Source organism: Buceros rhinoceros, unplaced genomic scaffold, assembly GCF_000710305.1.
Source record: "Buceros rhinoceros silvestris isolate BGI_N320 unplaced genomic scaffold, ASM71030v1 scaffold19747, whole genome shotgun sequence".
NCBI classification, from domain to species: domain Eukaryota; kingdom Metazoa; phylum Chordata; class Aves; order Bucerotiformes; family Bucerotidae; genus Buceros; species Buceros rhinoceros.
The window spans coordinates 21,079-35,593 of record NW_010420660.1 but is presented as its reverse complement, the minus strand read 5'-3'; the positions used below and the strand labels follow the sequence as shown (position 1 = coordinate 35,593).

Sequence of the window (14,515 nt, the reverse complement as noted above, 5' to 3'; positions counted from 1 at the left end):
CCCGACGCTGTCTTACCTGCCATGACAGCATTTGTCAGTGGCTTAGGAGGCGAGGGCACGGAAACTTTTGCCCAGATCTTGCGGAAGGATCCCATCTTGAAAGCAAATCCAGTCGTCATCACCCAGGTAAGTGCATAAGTGCCTCTCACCCTCATTTGCTCTTGCTGAAGGGATTTGTCATATGTGTCTGCAGCGACGTTCTGTCTGTGCAGTCAGGGAAATAAAAGCACTGTTTCCGGTACCAACCTGTTTCTGAGCAGCTCAGAGACGGGCAGTCTGTCCATAAACAGCTCGGGAAGCGAGGAACACGAGGCACGGTTATGTCTATTGGATTAATGTGTTGTGTCTTTCATTTTTTTCCTCTACAAAACAGAAAACTGTCAGACTTTTTCCTTGGACTCTGTTATTGCAGTGTTTTGACTCACGTGGGTGTTCTACAGATTTAGGGAAACACTGAAGAGGAGAGATCCGAGTCTCCTTAGTTTCAAAGCCCCATAATACAAATCGCCTCTACTCACATGACAGTGCACTGGTATTCACTAACAGTTATCACACACCTTTAGTGACGGCGCGGAACAGGCTGCAGGGGTAAAGATATGATGGGAGTGAACTCTCGTGGTCATCCTGACCAGCTCCCGTTTATCTAGCCGTGTCTCCTAGTCGGTCCATAAAAGGCCTCAATGGATCCACACCAAACTTCAGGATGGGTTCTCTAGATTTAGGCAAGTCTTCCTGTGTTCTGCTGAGTTGGTTAAGGGTGAAATGTGGGTGAAATGCAGCTTGCGTTGCAGAAGGGCTCCACACGCGTTTACAACAGTGGCTGTGGATCAGTGTTTTGCTCTGAGCTGGAGAACTGAGGCGCTTATCGCCGGGATTCAGGCGGAATACAGAGCCATAGATAACAAGCCTTTGAATAGCTGAAAGCAAAGATCAGGAATAGCTATCAGCCTAACACCACAACATCAGGACCTTGTGCAGTCACGTATGTGGGCCAGGTGATTGGTTTTGTCAAAGGAAAGCGAGAATTAAAGACTTCTGTGGAGCAAAGCAGCAGAGATTTGTCTTTGGGAAAGAACCCGCCTTGCGGGAAACAGCCTTTCAAGCTGAGGCCAGCTTTTTCCTGCTTACCTGGAAACGAACAAGCTACGAGACAAAGCTTTGTGGATTTCTGATGTGTGGCTCGGTGGTGCTCTTGCTGCTTTGCATTCAGCTGCCACTGACGCAGCGTTTACTGCTTATTTAACGAGGACAGACTTTAATTGCTGGGCGAGCTCAGAGGCAGGGCCCTGTGCCACCAGCGCCCGCGTTTCTGAGTGCCTCCTCTCAGAGGTGCTGAAGGGGTGATACATGAGGTCAGGAGACCGGAAGTGAGCTCGGGGTTGACTGAATAAAAATATGAGGGTTATGGGGATTTATCTTTGTTTGCATTCACAGCAGATGACTAATGTCAGGTATTGGTTAGCTGGATCCTTTCAAACCGGTCGTTAACACACAGGCTGTGGGTGCGGTAGGAAAAGGCAGCGCAACAAAAAGGTGAAGAAGTGATAATGGGTGAGAAAATGTCGAAAGTTCTTATTATGAGTAGGGTTTTTTTGCTCTGAACATACTTAGAAAGACCGTTTTCATGGCATTTTCTGCACACATGCACTGTGATGGGGATTGGATGCTCTCTGTTCTTGAGGAAATGGGTTTGGAGCTTGCAGCCATTCACAACGAGCCGGCAGAGACACTGCACAAAGGTTGCTGCCCCTTCTTTTAAGGTTTCTCAGTCGTATGGGTGGTAGGGTTGTGCACAGAGTTCACAGGGAGAGCCAAAACAAGGCTGAAATACAATAACTGCTGCTTAGAGAAGGAAAACAAACTACTTGTGAACTAATCTAATCAATGCTGATTGCATTCCAGATGACTGCACAGCAGTCCGTGCAGAGCCCGAACCAATTAGAAAGAGCTGAGAATGCTAACTGGCGCAGATGCAATAAAAAACCGGTAGTTCCCGTTTATCACCCGATAATATCATCCCTCGCCTTCTGAAATACACGTACGTTGTATGTGATGCTGAGGCCAGATTTCCAGGACGTTATTTGCAGTCAGGTGCCGCAGATGATACTGGGCATGTTGTCCAGGAGGTGAGTCAACACCCACAGCTCCCTTTGCAACACACAGGGAGAATTTACTGCCCGCAAACCGGCCACCCTGTTCGGGAGGCTGCTGACATTAGTCCATGGAACGTGATGGCAGCAAGGTCACGAGCTTCATCTTGTTCTGGACTTCAGGCTCTTTGCTTGGGTCTCCCAGCCCTGGACCTTCTGCTGGGCTGTGACACCTCCCCACCAAACCACAGCCAGGGAGGAGGGGATGGTGCCTGTGGTCTAACACCTGGGTAGTCGCAGCACTCAGGCTGTGGGAAGCCAGTTACTCTCCTCCCTCTGCCTGTGGGGATTAATGTCTCCAGTTCCCACAGCCCACTGACCAGCCTGGGTGTCCTGGTTTCGGCTGGGAGAGAGCTCCTTATCCCTTCTGCTTCATGAAATCACAGACTCTTCTCATGTTAGAACGGTATTCAGAGTCCAGGCACTCATTTCTGCCTGGATAATATCTACAGTCTGCCCCTTTTCTAGTAGGAGTTGGTTAAGGATTCTACACTTCCACACTTCTCATGCAGTAGGGAAAAGATTAGAGATGTCTTTTACAATAAAATTTTGCTCAGGAGCTTACGGGTCTAATAATGATAAAGCCTTTGGCAGCTTCCTACATCTTCGGCTGCATGTTTTGTGTTCCCAGAGGGCTGGAGGATTCCCTGTAAAATTCAGCTGTGCTTTGTTTGCGTGTAGGAGAGGAAAGTAGAAAGACTGAGCTAGGGCGTAGTGTTGGAGTTACATAAAGAACCTAAAATGTGTCCAGTGACAATAAAAGAGGAGAATGTGGTAGGGAAAACACTGGCCTCTTTTTTCATGTGTTGGTCCATAGAAACCATCTATTGGAGCCAGTTGTTTTTCTGATTTTTTTATGGTGAAGAGCCAACACAGAAGTCAAGTCCCTCAGTCTTGACAGATGGCCATAAATTCTGTGTTTTCTGTTTTTGAGCACTGAATCCAGAAGAACTCCATGCCAGTTCAGCCTTGCCACCCACAGCTCCGAATTCCCAGAATGCCAAAGGAAACAGGGGTCATTCAAACCTGTCACTCACGTTGAAGAGACGAGTGTATCTGACTGTACAGCGAGGAGGAGGCACCAGAGTGGCCGGAGGATTAGAGCCCGATCTCTCCAAATGTTGAAGTCCGGTGTAATTGTGGTGCTTTCAGTTGCTGAGAACAAAAACCAGGAGATGCTTCACTGTATACCAACAATTATCTACTGTCCAGCCATTCGCACCTGCATATGGGGAATTTTGTGCTGGAAGCATCTGGCTCTGCTCCGCGCTGCCTCGCTGGCTTCCCGTGTTTAAGGAACTGCCTAATTAAATCATAGTCCGATGGGTTCTCATGGCTCCCTTTCGATACCTCCAGGCACACAACATCAGTCTTAAGTTGAATATTCTTTCTTTTTCTTTTTAGGACCTTCTATCCTTCTCCCTCAGAGATGGTGAGTTTACCCAGCATTTGTTCTTTGTAAGAATGATGTAGATGAGGTTACACCTGATACCCTAAAACGCTCAAACAGCTCTGGGTACCGTCCTGTTTCCCTGCGTCCACTGCGGGAAAAACAGCTGTTATATTCAAAATTATTAATAATACCAATTACTGAGCAACTGTTCACCTTCTTCCCTTCACATGCCGTGAATGTCTGTGATGGTGGAGAAGTTCTGAACTGAAATCCCTAGAGCAGGGTGGTTTTTCTCCAGTGTTCCCAGGGGAGCAGGCGGCCTCTTCCTTCAGAACAGCAGCAGAGCTGTTATGGAAATCTCAGCCTGGCAGATTTTCAGCATAGCACTTTTTGCCTAAAAGGAAAAAAATACATTCAGGGAATAAAATACAGAATGTCCTGTGAAACCTCTTATAAGATTTTACTCTCCTGTATTATATGACGCATAAAACAATTTTCTGGTTTACAATCCCTATCACGGATTAGTCTGATAAAATTAAGGAAATAAAGGCTGCCCACTGAACAAAATGTTCATTTCTAGCAGAAGCCTGTTTTGTATCACTCCGTGCATTTTTGAGATCCCTGTGTTTTAACATGTTCTCACGGGGAGGAACTCACTGGCTGCTGATCAGCCTCTTTCACTGCAGAACAAAGCCCCATTTTTGTTCGCGCTTTATTTTTAATGGAAAATTGACAAGTTGGTTATTGCCAAACTCCTTATTTCGCTAAGCCGGAATTTAAAAGAAATATATTTCCAAGCCTCGCTGACTTAGTGCCAGGCTGGCTGAGTAAAAAGCTAAGCTGGGTAATAGCAGACGGGAAGCACAACAGCTTCTCGGTAAAACACCTGCTCGGCCTTGCAAGCCGCAGCACGTCTCGGGGACAAGGTGGAGATAAACACTGACCAGAGTTCTCAATTACACACCGTTCCGAAAAGCGGTGTCATTAAAGCCTACCAGGGTAGTTGGGTAATGATGGTAATAAATAAATAAACTTAACAGATTGCCAGATGCCATATTTGATCTACGTGCAGCGGGTATCAGAAACATACTTTGTAGCTGGGTCTTGCTGCTATCTTCACCCACCCCTAGGAAAGCGATTGCATTTCTCATCCCAGAGAGCACCAAGAACCCTTCACAAAAGCCTACCAGGTGCTACTGCGAGAAACACATCGAGAAAGCAAGAGTTGGCTCAAATACTTTAAAATCTATTAAATTTAAAATGTCTTTTCTGAGAGAACACCTGCCTGTAAGCCCAGGAGTAACCATTACTCCTACCACGCGTCGTCTGAGCACACTGTCCGCTCCCACAGCTCTGGCAGTGAAATATAAATGCAGACAGTTGTCAGTGGTGCTGCTGCATGAGCTGCTGTGTGGCTGGAAACTCCAGAGTCCCTCTTGTTCCCAACAGGACAAAGTGAACATAAAGCTTCTCTGCATAGTAGGAGTTGTGTTCAAGTACGTGGAAGACACAGAGGTGTGAGGGAAGGAGCTGCGCTCGTGTCAGGATCCTCTGGCACAGCACAGTGAACCATTCGCTATTTAGAATTTATCTATTTATATAATCTGGTGTGGTGCAGGCTGACGGATTTCCTGGGCTTCCCTCTGTTGCAGGGTACTACGATGCTCGAGCGAGGGTGTTGATCTGCCACATCACCTGGCTGCTGAGGATCCCCTTAGAGGAGCTGGAAGTCCTGGAGGAATCTCTGCTGGAGAGCCTGAAGGAACAAAAGGAGGAAGAGTCAGAGTAAGAATGTTGGGGTTGACTATGGGATGAAAAATCACTGCTCAGAAGCAATTACTTGGGCCTAAGTCCAGTCTCTGATCATTCCTGTAATCATTTACAGCTTGATTAGAGCCCTCGCAGCACTTCAGCTGCCCTGAGAAGCAGGAAAGCTGAAACCTTGCAAGCTGGTAAAGGCTCCTCTGCACTGAGCTCCCTCATCTCCTTGTTCCAGTTGCCCCCCCTAGACTGTAGATTATGCTTAAATACATCAAAAAGATCTCTTGTCTCTTGGCCCAATGTTCCTCAGCCAGAACTGCCTCTTGCAGAAGGGAGTTCCTGTAAACTTCAGGGTAGGATGCTCAGCTATGGATCTGTCCTTCCCTGCATCCTGTTGCTTCTCAAACCCTGTTGAAGGCAGATTTCTGACAGCAACAGTCTGCATCTTCGGCTACTTATGGGGAGCTGACTCCTAATTCTGTGTTATGAATATAAGATTAATTCTCTTAATCACCAGTTCTTAGATGTGAAAGTTTTATACTGCACTGACCAGACAGGAGTTGTGCGATAGGTAGGGCAGTCAACACGTCCACAGAGGACTTTTAATATTCTTATCTGTCAGCTCAGCAAACAGGGTATGAGATTAACCCGAGTGCGAATAAAGGCTTTAATCAATGTCCCTGACACAGCAGTGCAGTTCAGGCTTTACCATGGGGTCCAGCACGTGGTGGGTATCTTTCTGTTACAGATTTACAGTGCACTGTAAAAAGGGAAAGTAAAGTAATCTCGGAGATCATGGACTGCTGAACAGGAGACCATTTGGTGTGCAGGAGCAAGGGCTGGTATTACTGGGGACTGGTTTTCTTGTGGGAACAAGCTCCATCCCGGGTCTTTAGCGCAGGAAAACACTGATGCCAAGGGTGGGGTGTGGCTGGCAAAGGTGATGCTCCAGTCCCTGGAGTCAGCTGGACTGTGGCTCCGGGAGCACGACCCATAACGATAGTGGTGTGTCTGACAGCAGCAGGAGTGTCTGGACAACCACGCCGTGTACTTACACGTGTGGGTTTCAAACGCTGCCACGAGCCCCCTGGAGTTTGGGCTTCTGTGTGTCCGCTGTGGTGAAAGCCATGGATTTCAGTCATGTTCTTTGCCCGAGCTGCAGCCATGGAAGTAAATACCTATTAGATAAAAGGAAAAAAAAATCTTTAGAGTGAGAGTAGCCCAAGAGTGCAGAGGGAACACATTCCTTACTGCAGTGCTGAAAGAAGGCTGAGCTTCGCCGGGAATCGATGGCCCTTTGTTTGTTATAAAATAAGGAGTCAGTGGGGAAGCAAGCAGACTATAAACTTGTCACCATGTTGATCTCACAGACCTTAGAGCAGAGCATACATGAAAATCTGCTCAGGATGCTGCCAGCTTTGACCATCCACTGCGAGAGGTGTTGGACAGTAACAACCAAACAAGGCTTTGGCAGCTCTGCGTCGGGGTCTGTTATTGGTGTTTGTTGGCAGGGGTTTTGCTCCTGCCTGCGCTGCTGTAGGTGAGTTGGACTATGGCCCAGAACCTGCAAGTTTAAACGTACAATCATTTATAGAACAACGCTCCAAACACTCAAATCCATTTTACTAGCACCTCACGTGTCCTGACTTGCAGGCGTGAACCTCTCTTTTGTACACGGTTCGGTAAGAAACTGGAAACTCCGGCCCCTCGCTAAACGTGTGTTGCTGCCACTTTCCATCATTGGAAAATGACCTGAAATTCCACCTCTAAAATCTCTCTGAATATAATTTGTGCTTCAGGCAAGAAGCTGCACATCCAAGATCACCGAGGGTAGAGGAGTACCAGAAGAGGCAGTTAATTACCAGAGTGGGTATAAAGCAGCCTGGTAATCAAGTGATAATTGTAATGCAGAAGCTATTAGGAAAGCAACTGCCAAATGCAGTTGCTGGCGGCTATGGAAGGAAAGCAATGACAGGTAGAACTTCTCCTGACAGTCGTTTTACTTACTGGACCTTCAGGCAGGATTTAGCTGCAAACTCTCTTTCCACCCACATAACTCAAATTGCTCATTATTGCAACCAGAGCCAGGTTCGGCGTCTTTTGGCTCTCTCGGTGTCATTATCTTCAGCCCGAGACAGCAGCACGTTGGCTGTAAAAGCTGATGAACCGCTATGTAGAACAGAAATTGCTGGATATTGCCAACGTAGGTATTAGCAGTCAGACTGCAGCACTCGTTTGAAGAACCCCAGGAGCGGTTTTGTTCTATAGCCGGGCGTTCAGCTTGGTGGCTGCCTGCACAGGCTGGGGCATATCCCCCGCTGCTTTGGCCCCGGGGTCGTGCAAAGTGACCTTGGCTGTACAGAAACCGCTGAAGACGAGCCCCTCGCAGGCTGCCCTGCTCTCTGCAGTTACATTTGCAGCTGCTGAAGGTAACTCAGGATGTTTTTTCGGACAAAGTCTCCGTGCCCTGCGACTCGGTGGGAGCTCTGCCCCCGACTTCAGCCACACGGGGATTTCACCCGCTGTGCTTCATTCTCCTCCTGCTGCGGCTTACAAAGCCATGTATTGTTCGGGACTCATCGAAAATTGTCTTTATCAAAATTACAGTGTGCTTAGGGGGTTCCAGGAAGGATTAGGCAATTATATGGATAATGAAAATCCGCAATTAGGCCAGGATTAAGAGGGAAAATATCCAAGTTTGGAAGCAAGATAAATTCTCGTGTTTCAAGGCCCAGATGAACTGCTGTGTACGCAGGCTAGAAGGAACCTTCCTCTGTAAACAACTTGTTCCAGTATCCTCCATTTCTCGCTCTTTCCTCCAAAGTGGGAAGTATTTCTTGTAAGAGAAACCAAAGACACTGGAGAGAAGCCAGAAGCAGTGCCTAATAAGAGATATTTGTTCTTTTTTGTTTCATTTACCTGTTTCTCATAAGCTTGTTAAAGAGTAGCTTAAACACACGCAGACAAATGAACGAACGACTCTGTTTAATACCTGTTACGTTATTATATTGTGATGTGCTGTTAGAAAGCGCCTCAGTATAATCACTCGTGTTGGCAAACAATTTCATTCCATCTCTTTGTTCACACAAATTACCCCTTATTGCCTTTTGTTTCATGTTCCTGTTTCCACTTGGCTTTGCTGTGATTTTTTTAACACAGAGGCAGTATATAATTATTGAAGCACTTTTGACTTTCTGTTTCTTTTTATTTTTACAAGCTTCAGCCCTATTAGGAAGGTTTTCCAAGTAAGTAACATCTGTGCGCTTTTCTCAGTGATTAAATCGTTTCAGTTTAAATCTGTGGGTTTATGTCCATGCTCGTAAATCCGAGTGGGTTGTCACAGTCCACACCTGCACGTTCCTGTTTACTGTTCCCAGCAGGGAAATTGCACTGAGGAGAACAAAAGCCGATTCTGATGTGGCATTGCTACCCATCAGGCCTTTCCATCAGCTTTTGTCCTTCTAACTCCCCCACAGAACTGCAGAAGCCTCGAGAAAAAGGAAGGAAAGAAGAAGAAAGCTGAAGAGATATCTGCTGATCGGTTTGGCCACCGTTGGGGGCGGAACAGTGATCGGTGAGGCTGCCCTCGGTGTGTGGAGGCTCGCCCCTGCACCTCGTGCACGGTGCTTGGGGCACCTTTTAGCCCAAGCTGGAACTTTAAAGCGTTCACTGCTTTTCTTTGCCAGGCTGAAGGTAGGATGTCACTTCAGATACCAAAACACCCAGCCTAAATGAACGGAAGAACCCAGCAAAAGAAACCCCAAATCAAAGAAAAGTGTTTTCAGCCACATGAAAATAAAACAGAAAGAATTAGCTGGGGAGGTTATTCCAGTGCAGCTTCACTGCCCGGGGGAAGGATTGAACTGAGGTCATCACCCTGAAAAAAGTTTGCGCTCGTGTTGTAAGAGCATGAGATCAACTCTCGGTTCAAACCAGTGTGAGACTAGATCAGTGTTTCCTAAACAAACAGGGCAGGGCTCACCCCACACATTCTTCCTTTCCCTTTTAAATTATTCTTCCTTTTTACTGCAGTTGGTCAGAGAATCTGTGTGGAGGTTCAGGGCCTGGAGAGGGGCTCAGAAAGCCCCTTTACTGGTGATTGTGTACGCTTTCGGTGGCATGAGCAGTATTCGCACAGCACAGGGAAATGACTGGCCTGGTTTCCTCAGCGATAATAATTTTGTGATGTTTCTTGCTGCATCTCCAGGCTTGACGGGGGGGCTCGCTGCCCCTCTGGTTGCTGCGGGAGCTGCTACTGTCATCGGGAGTGCTGGAGCGGCTGCTCTAGGTTCGACTGCTGGAATTGCTGTCATGGCCTCCCTTTTTGGAGCAGCTGGAGCTGGCCTGACTGGTAAGAGGGTGACCACACATTTTTCAGCTACCGAGGGACAGGATCAGTCTGTGAACGCAGGGCTAATGACTTAACTGAGCTCTGCAGAGCAAGGGAAGCGATGTCAGGTGTAGTCATACAACTGTGACATTTTCATTTCAATGCTGATTAAGATCCTGGGTAGCCTCTGATGACCAAAAAGGGAAATAACATTTGGCTTGTGGCTAATGAAGGAAATGAGAGCTTGCCGCTCGGGATTAGCAAGATGCTGCCATGGAGAGCAGCAGCTGCTACAGCTCATGGCTGGTCTGCAGCAAAAAAGCCTTCTGCTGGGATTCCCTCCGATCACACAAGCTCAGGAGGCTTCATAGCAAGCTCCAAGTAACGCATGGACTGGCTGAGGGCTTTGGGAAGGAAAAAGCCCTTTCAAAATCAAGTTTCTTACTAACTCCTGTTAGCAGAGTCTGTCCTTGCTGCGATTTCTGAGACTTGTGTTTCTGCCTTGCTGTGTGTAGGATACAAGATGAAGAAGCGTGTGGGAGCCATAGAAGAGTTTGAATTCCTCCCACTTACGGAAGGGAAGCAGCTTCATATCACCATAGCAATTACCGGATGGCTGTGTGCTGGCAAATACGGTGAGAACAAGGCGAGGACAGCGAGAGGAGCCTGGAGAGGGGGACGGTGTTCCACTCCAGGCACTGTCTGTGCTCTCGTAGCACCACGTCTGGTAACTAAAACAGACCGACTCTCAACACAGGGGTTAGTAACCAATCTGCAATCCCAATCAAAGCAGAGGGGAGAGAGAGAGAGGGCGGTGAACTGGTGGTGATAGCAGGGCAGCAGGATGGCTGCTGCTAATAACCGCTGTATGGTTTTGCTAGGGAAGGTCTGTTTGGGCTGGGTGACTTCCAGCACTAGCACAAAGCGTCTCACCTGTCTCTGAGACCTTTTGTTTATCCTCCAGCAATTAACAGACAACCGTGTCTTTTTTGTTTCTCGCTATCTGCCAGCTGACGAGGTTTATTGGCAAGAAAGTCGTGTCCAGTGAACCCCGTTAAGCAGCACAGCACTCAGGAGGGGAACTTAGAGGCAACAACCTTGCAAAGTCCACAGTGTTTTGGTTTCCAGTGCAGCTCGTCATATAACGTATGTCAACTGTCAGCTGATGTGTTCTGCGGCCCGACTGATCAGCTGCCGGTTGATTAATGCTGGGTACCGTTAATGCAGAGGCTGTCTCTGTCCTGTGCCTGTCAGGGTGCAGCTTGCTGTCAGTCAGGTCATTCTCACTTTGCAGTCCTGCGCTTTGGCTCTTCCCGTCGTCTGCTTGCCAGGGGTCCAAATCCCTGGGGTTGGAGGGCTCCCAGGCACAGTTACACAGACAAGGGTGTCCCCTCAGGAACCTTTTTGTGTCTCTTTGCCCTAAAAAGGGAGTTACAAACGACACACATTCTTCTTCCATAACTAGCAATCTGCTGTAATGTTTAAAAAAGCAAAACTAGAACTGTCATCCCTTTTCCTCCCCACAGCCGTGACTGTTTACACACTTCCGTGAGTCCCTACAACAGAGGCTGAGGACAGCACTGTTAGGGAACTGGCTGTTCACAAATCCGACAGGACAGCGGCGTGTATCTGGGCTCTCTTGGGCCACTTTGGGCGGCATTGTTTGGGGAGGGAACAGGGTAGGAGGGGTTTTAGATAATTAAAATGAAAATTCTGCTCTGCCCTTCAGAGTTCATCTGTCATTAATAGCGTTGCCAAGCCCCTCCCGGCCACCTAGCACAAGCTATGCTACAAGCAGGAGAGAGAGAATGGGCTTAAAAATTGTTCTTTCAGCCAAAAATCATACTTGCATTGTGGAAACGATCCATTATCTCGCAAACGTCCAGCACTGCTTTTGATTAGCACCTGGAGGGGAAAAAATTAAACTGAAGTGCTAACGAGGCAGGTGGCGAAGTGACAAAAACTGTGGTTGGAATCTGCCAGAGCAGACTCCTTGTTGTCCTGCGATCCTTGCCCACCCAACTGAAGTGCTGGGAGGATGCTCTGCGATAGATTTTGACACAGTCTTACATATTTTCCTTCTGCTCGCATTGAAGTCAGTCTGCGTAGCTGTTCAGCACCTCATCTTTCTCAGGACAGGCCCTTCTTTGCCTGTAGGAGAAGATGGAGCTGCAGGACTTGGCCGGTGGCTGATGATGGGAGGCATGTCCTTAATACCTGACATAATCACTGTTAACGTCCATCTGTCCTGGCAGTCTCTGAGGGAATCGAATGGGTCACAAAGCCCGAGCCTGCCCACACTGAAGACCCTTTGCCAAGGTGGCTAAAGCTGCACAATTATTTACAAAGCCCAAATTTATTCTAAAACAGTGGAAATGTGGAGTCTAAATCTCACGGTAGTTTTAAATATGGTTCCTCTTACCACAGTATATCAGGAGGTTCCAGTGTCCTGCTGGTTTTTCTGATCCTCGGTTGCACGCCTCTTTCCCAGGGAGCTTCACAGCACCGTGGAGCAGCATGTTGCAGTCGAGCGAGCAGTACTGCCTGGCCTGGGAATCCAAGTACTTGATGGAGCTCGGCAGCACCTTAGACACCCTGCTGAATGGCTTTGTCAACATGATGGCTCAGGAAGCCCTAAAACTCACTGTCTTCTCAGGTAAGAACCCAAGTCATATCAGGTCTGCTTGCCCGTGCAGTTTTGCTGTTGGGGTCTGCTTGAAGGAGCTTTCCTAAAGGAGGAATTTACATTTCCTTTCCTGGATTGCCGTGCCTCTGAGTCACTGACTGGTTCATTTAAAATGATGCCTGGAAACACCTTCCTTCACGCACAACTGTGTTTATTTCTCTGTGTTTAGTGCTTTACAGAAACCTTTCAAATAGGCAGGGTACGTTCACGGACAGCTTCTGTTTGCCTCTGTGCCGGAACATCAGATCCTTTCTGATCTTTAGTCTTCCTTAACTTTGTGATTTCTTGCATCAGCTTGCGAGAAAGAACTGGAAATGACGACAGGTCCCAGGTTTTAACTGTGAACTGTCCTGCTTTTGGTGTTTCCAGCTTTGTGACTGTACCATGCCCTTCGCTTTGTGTGTTGCAGGTATTGTGACGGCCCTGACTTGGCCAACGTCGCTCTTGACAGTTGCCAGTGTCATTGACAACCCCTGGGGAGTGTGTCTGCACCGGTCTGCTGAAGTAGGCAAACACTTAGCGCACATCCTGCTCAGTCGACAGCAGGTAATGGGCTAGAAGTTACCTGGGAATGATGGCCGGAAGGGATTTGGCCCATGGAGGTGGAGTTTCAGCGTTAGCTATCAAACGGTATCTTTCCAGGGAGATCAAAAATTAATAATAACTGAGAAATGAAAAAATGCTGCATGAAGGTTCATTGGGGAAAATAGGAAATCCCAAGAGAACCAGTCAGAGAAATCCTGCTAAGATTCGTTCTGTTTAACCTAAAGCTTTTCTAAACGAAGAAGAGAACCAGGCCAGAAATGACTAGTGTCACCAGCCAGCCAGGCCAGCTCGCCTCGTGGAAATCCAAGATCGGAAAGTAAAGCTGGGCTGTCCCTGGCAGCGGGGGAGGCTGGGCTTTGCTGGCCGTGTGCTCGTCTCGCTGCTGGTCCACTATGTGTTCTGGAGGAGGAGCAGTGGCCCCAGAGCTCATCTCATCACCATGCGAAACAGCCGAGGAGAAACAAACTCGATTTCTCAGAAAAATACAATCCCAGGAAAGGCAATAAACTTTATGTCATACAAGCCCTTTTTTTAGCTTGGGGGCATTTGTTGCTGCCTCCGAGGCACTCACTGTTGTGAAAACACACATTCCAGTGTGCTGGAGTCTCTCAAACCGGTGAGCGTAATGTCCAGAGAGCCCATCGAGCACCTGCTCCCGGGTTCACACAAAGCCCATGGTGTATTGTTGTTGAGATTGGGCTCCCTTTGACCTTCTAGAAAATCTTACTAGGCTCTTCAAAATACAAGCCTACCCCGCGTCATTCTTTAAACAGCCGCACAGTGCTGCTGCCATTCAGCCTTAAATCCAGAGTATTTTTGTATTACAGCTGCTGCTTCTGTTTATTGAAACATTTCTAGGACAGTTTTGCTCCTTGAATTAGGCTTTCACTTGGAAATTTCAAAACAATGACAGCAGCTGGTTTGTTTCTGCTTGAAACATGGAACTTCCGACCGTTCAATTCTTTCAATTGATTTTCTGAATATCACAAAATACCAAATACTCAGATCTGCAGAATTCTCTGTACCGAAGTGAGCACAACTGGGAGGACAGCTAATCCCTTTGACATCCACCAAATTGCTCAGATGTTTAAAATCTCCTGCACAAGCCTAAGTGCTTCATGGGCTGGGGCCTGGGGGGTCCTGCGGTCAGTCTCTCTTTCTAGGTCCAGAACAACATCTGATGGTGTTTTCTCCTCTCCTTCTTTCTTAGGGCAAGCGACCCGTCACGCTGATCGGCTTCAGTCTGGGTGCAAGAGTCATTTACTTCTGCCTGCAGGAAATGGCTCAAGAAAAAGGTAACGTTCACCTTCTTTATTTTCCTTACTGCTGGTAGAGAAGTTTTTCCTCCAAGAGGAAGAGCTCTTCTGGGACCGAGCTTGGGTCTTTTAGGATAGGACAAAAACCTAAGAAAAAAAGGTTTTGAAATGCGTTTGGAACCAAATTCTACTGTCATTTCCAGCAGTGCAGTGGATTAAATCCACCGCCTTCACTTGAGGTGCTGCAGTGTGTCAGTCTGTAAACAACCACTTGACAGTTTGTGACATCCGGCTGCTCCATCAGCCTGTGAGCTGCCCACGCGCCACCGGAGTCTTGGCAGAGGGTACTTTGCCTTTATTGGAAGCTCCCTGTAGCCCTTTTATCCGATTCCC

General features: G+C 47.7%; 1 protein-coding gene across 1 annotated transcript in view; it reads left to right on the top strand.

Annotated features, from left to right (window-relative positions):
• Nucleotides 1–14,515, top strand: part of TMCO4 (transmembrane and coiled-coil domains 4) — a 27,747-nt gene that overhangs the window by 701 nt on the left and 12,531 nt on the right. Inside the window, exons 3-11 of the mRNA XM_010139388.1 lie at nucleotides 29–126; nucleotides 3,555–3,582; nucleotides 5,196–5,328; nucleotides 8,781–8,878; nucleotides 9,512–9,655; nucleotides 10,150–10,269; nucleotides 12,126–12,290; nucleotides 12,730–12,866; nucleotides 14,077–14,161. Of these exons, the coding sequence (XP_010137690.1) occupies nucleotides 29–126; nucleotides 3,555–3,582; nucleotides 5,196–5,328; nucleotides 8,781–8,878; nucleotides 9,512–9,655; nucleotides 10,150–10,269; nucleotides 12,126–12,290; nucleotides 12,730–12,866; nucleotides 14,077–14,161 (1,008 nt within the window). The remainder of the gene's footprint in view (nucleotides 1–28; nucleotides 127–3,554; nucleotides 3,583–5,195; nucleotides 5,329–8,780; nucleotides 8,879–9,511; nucleotides 9,656–10,149; nucleotides 10,270–12,125; nucleotides 12,291–12,729; nucleotides 12,867–14,076; nucleotides 14,162–14,515) is intronic.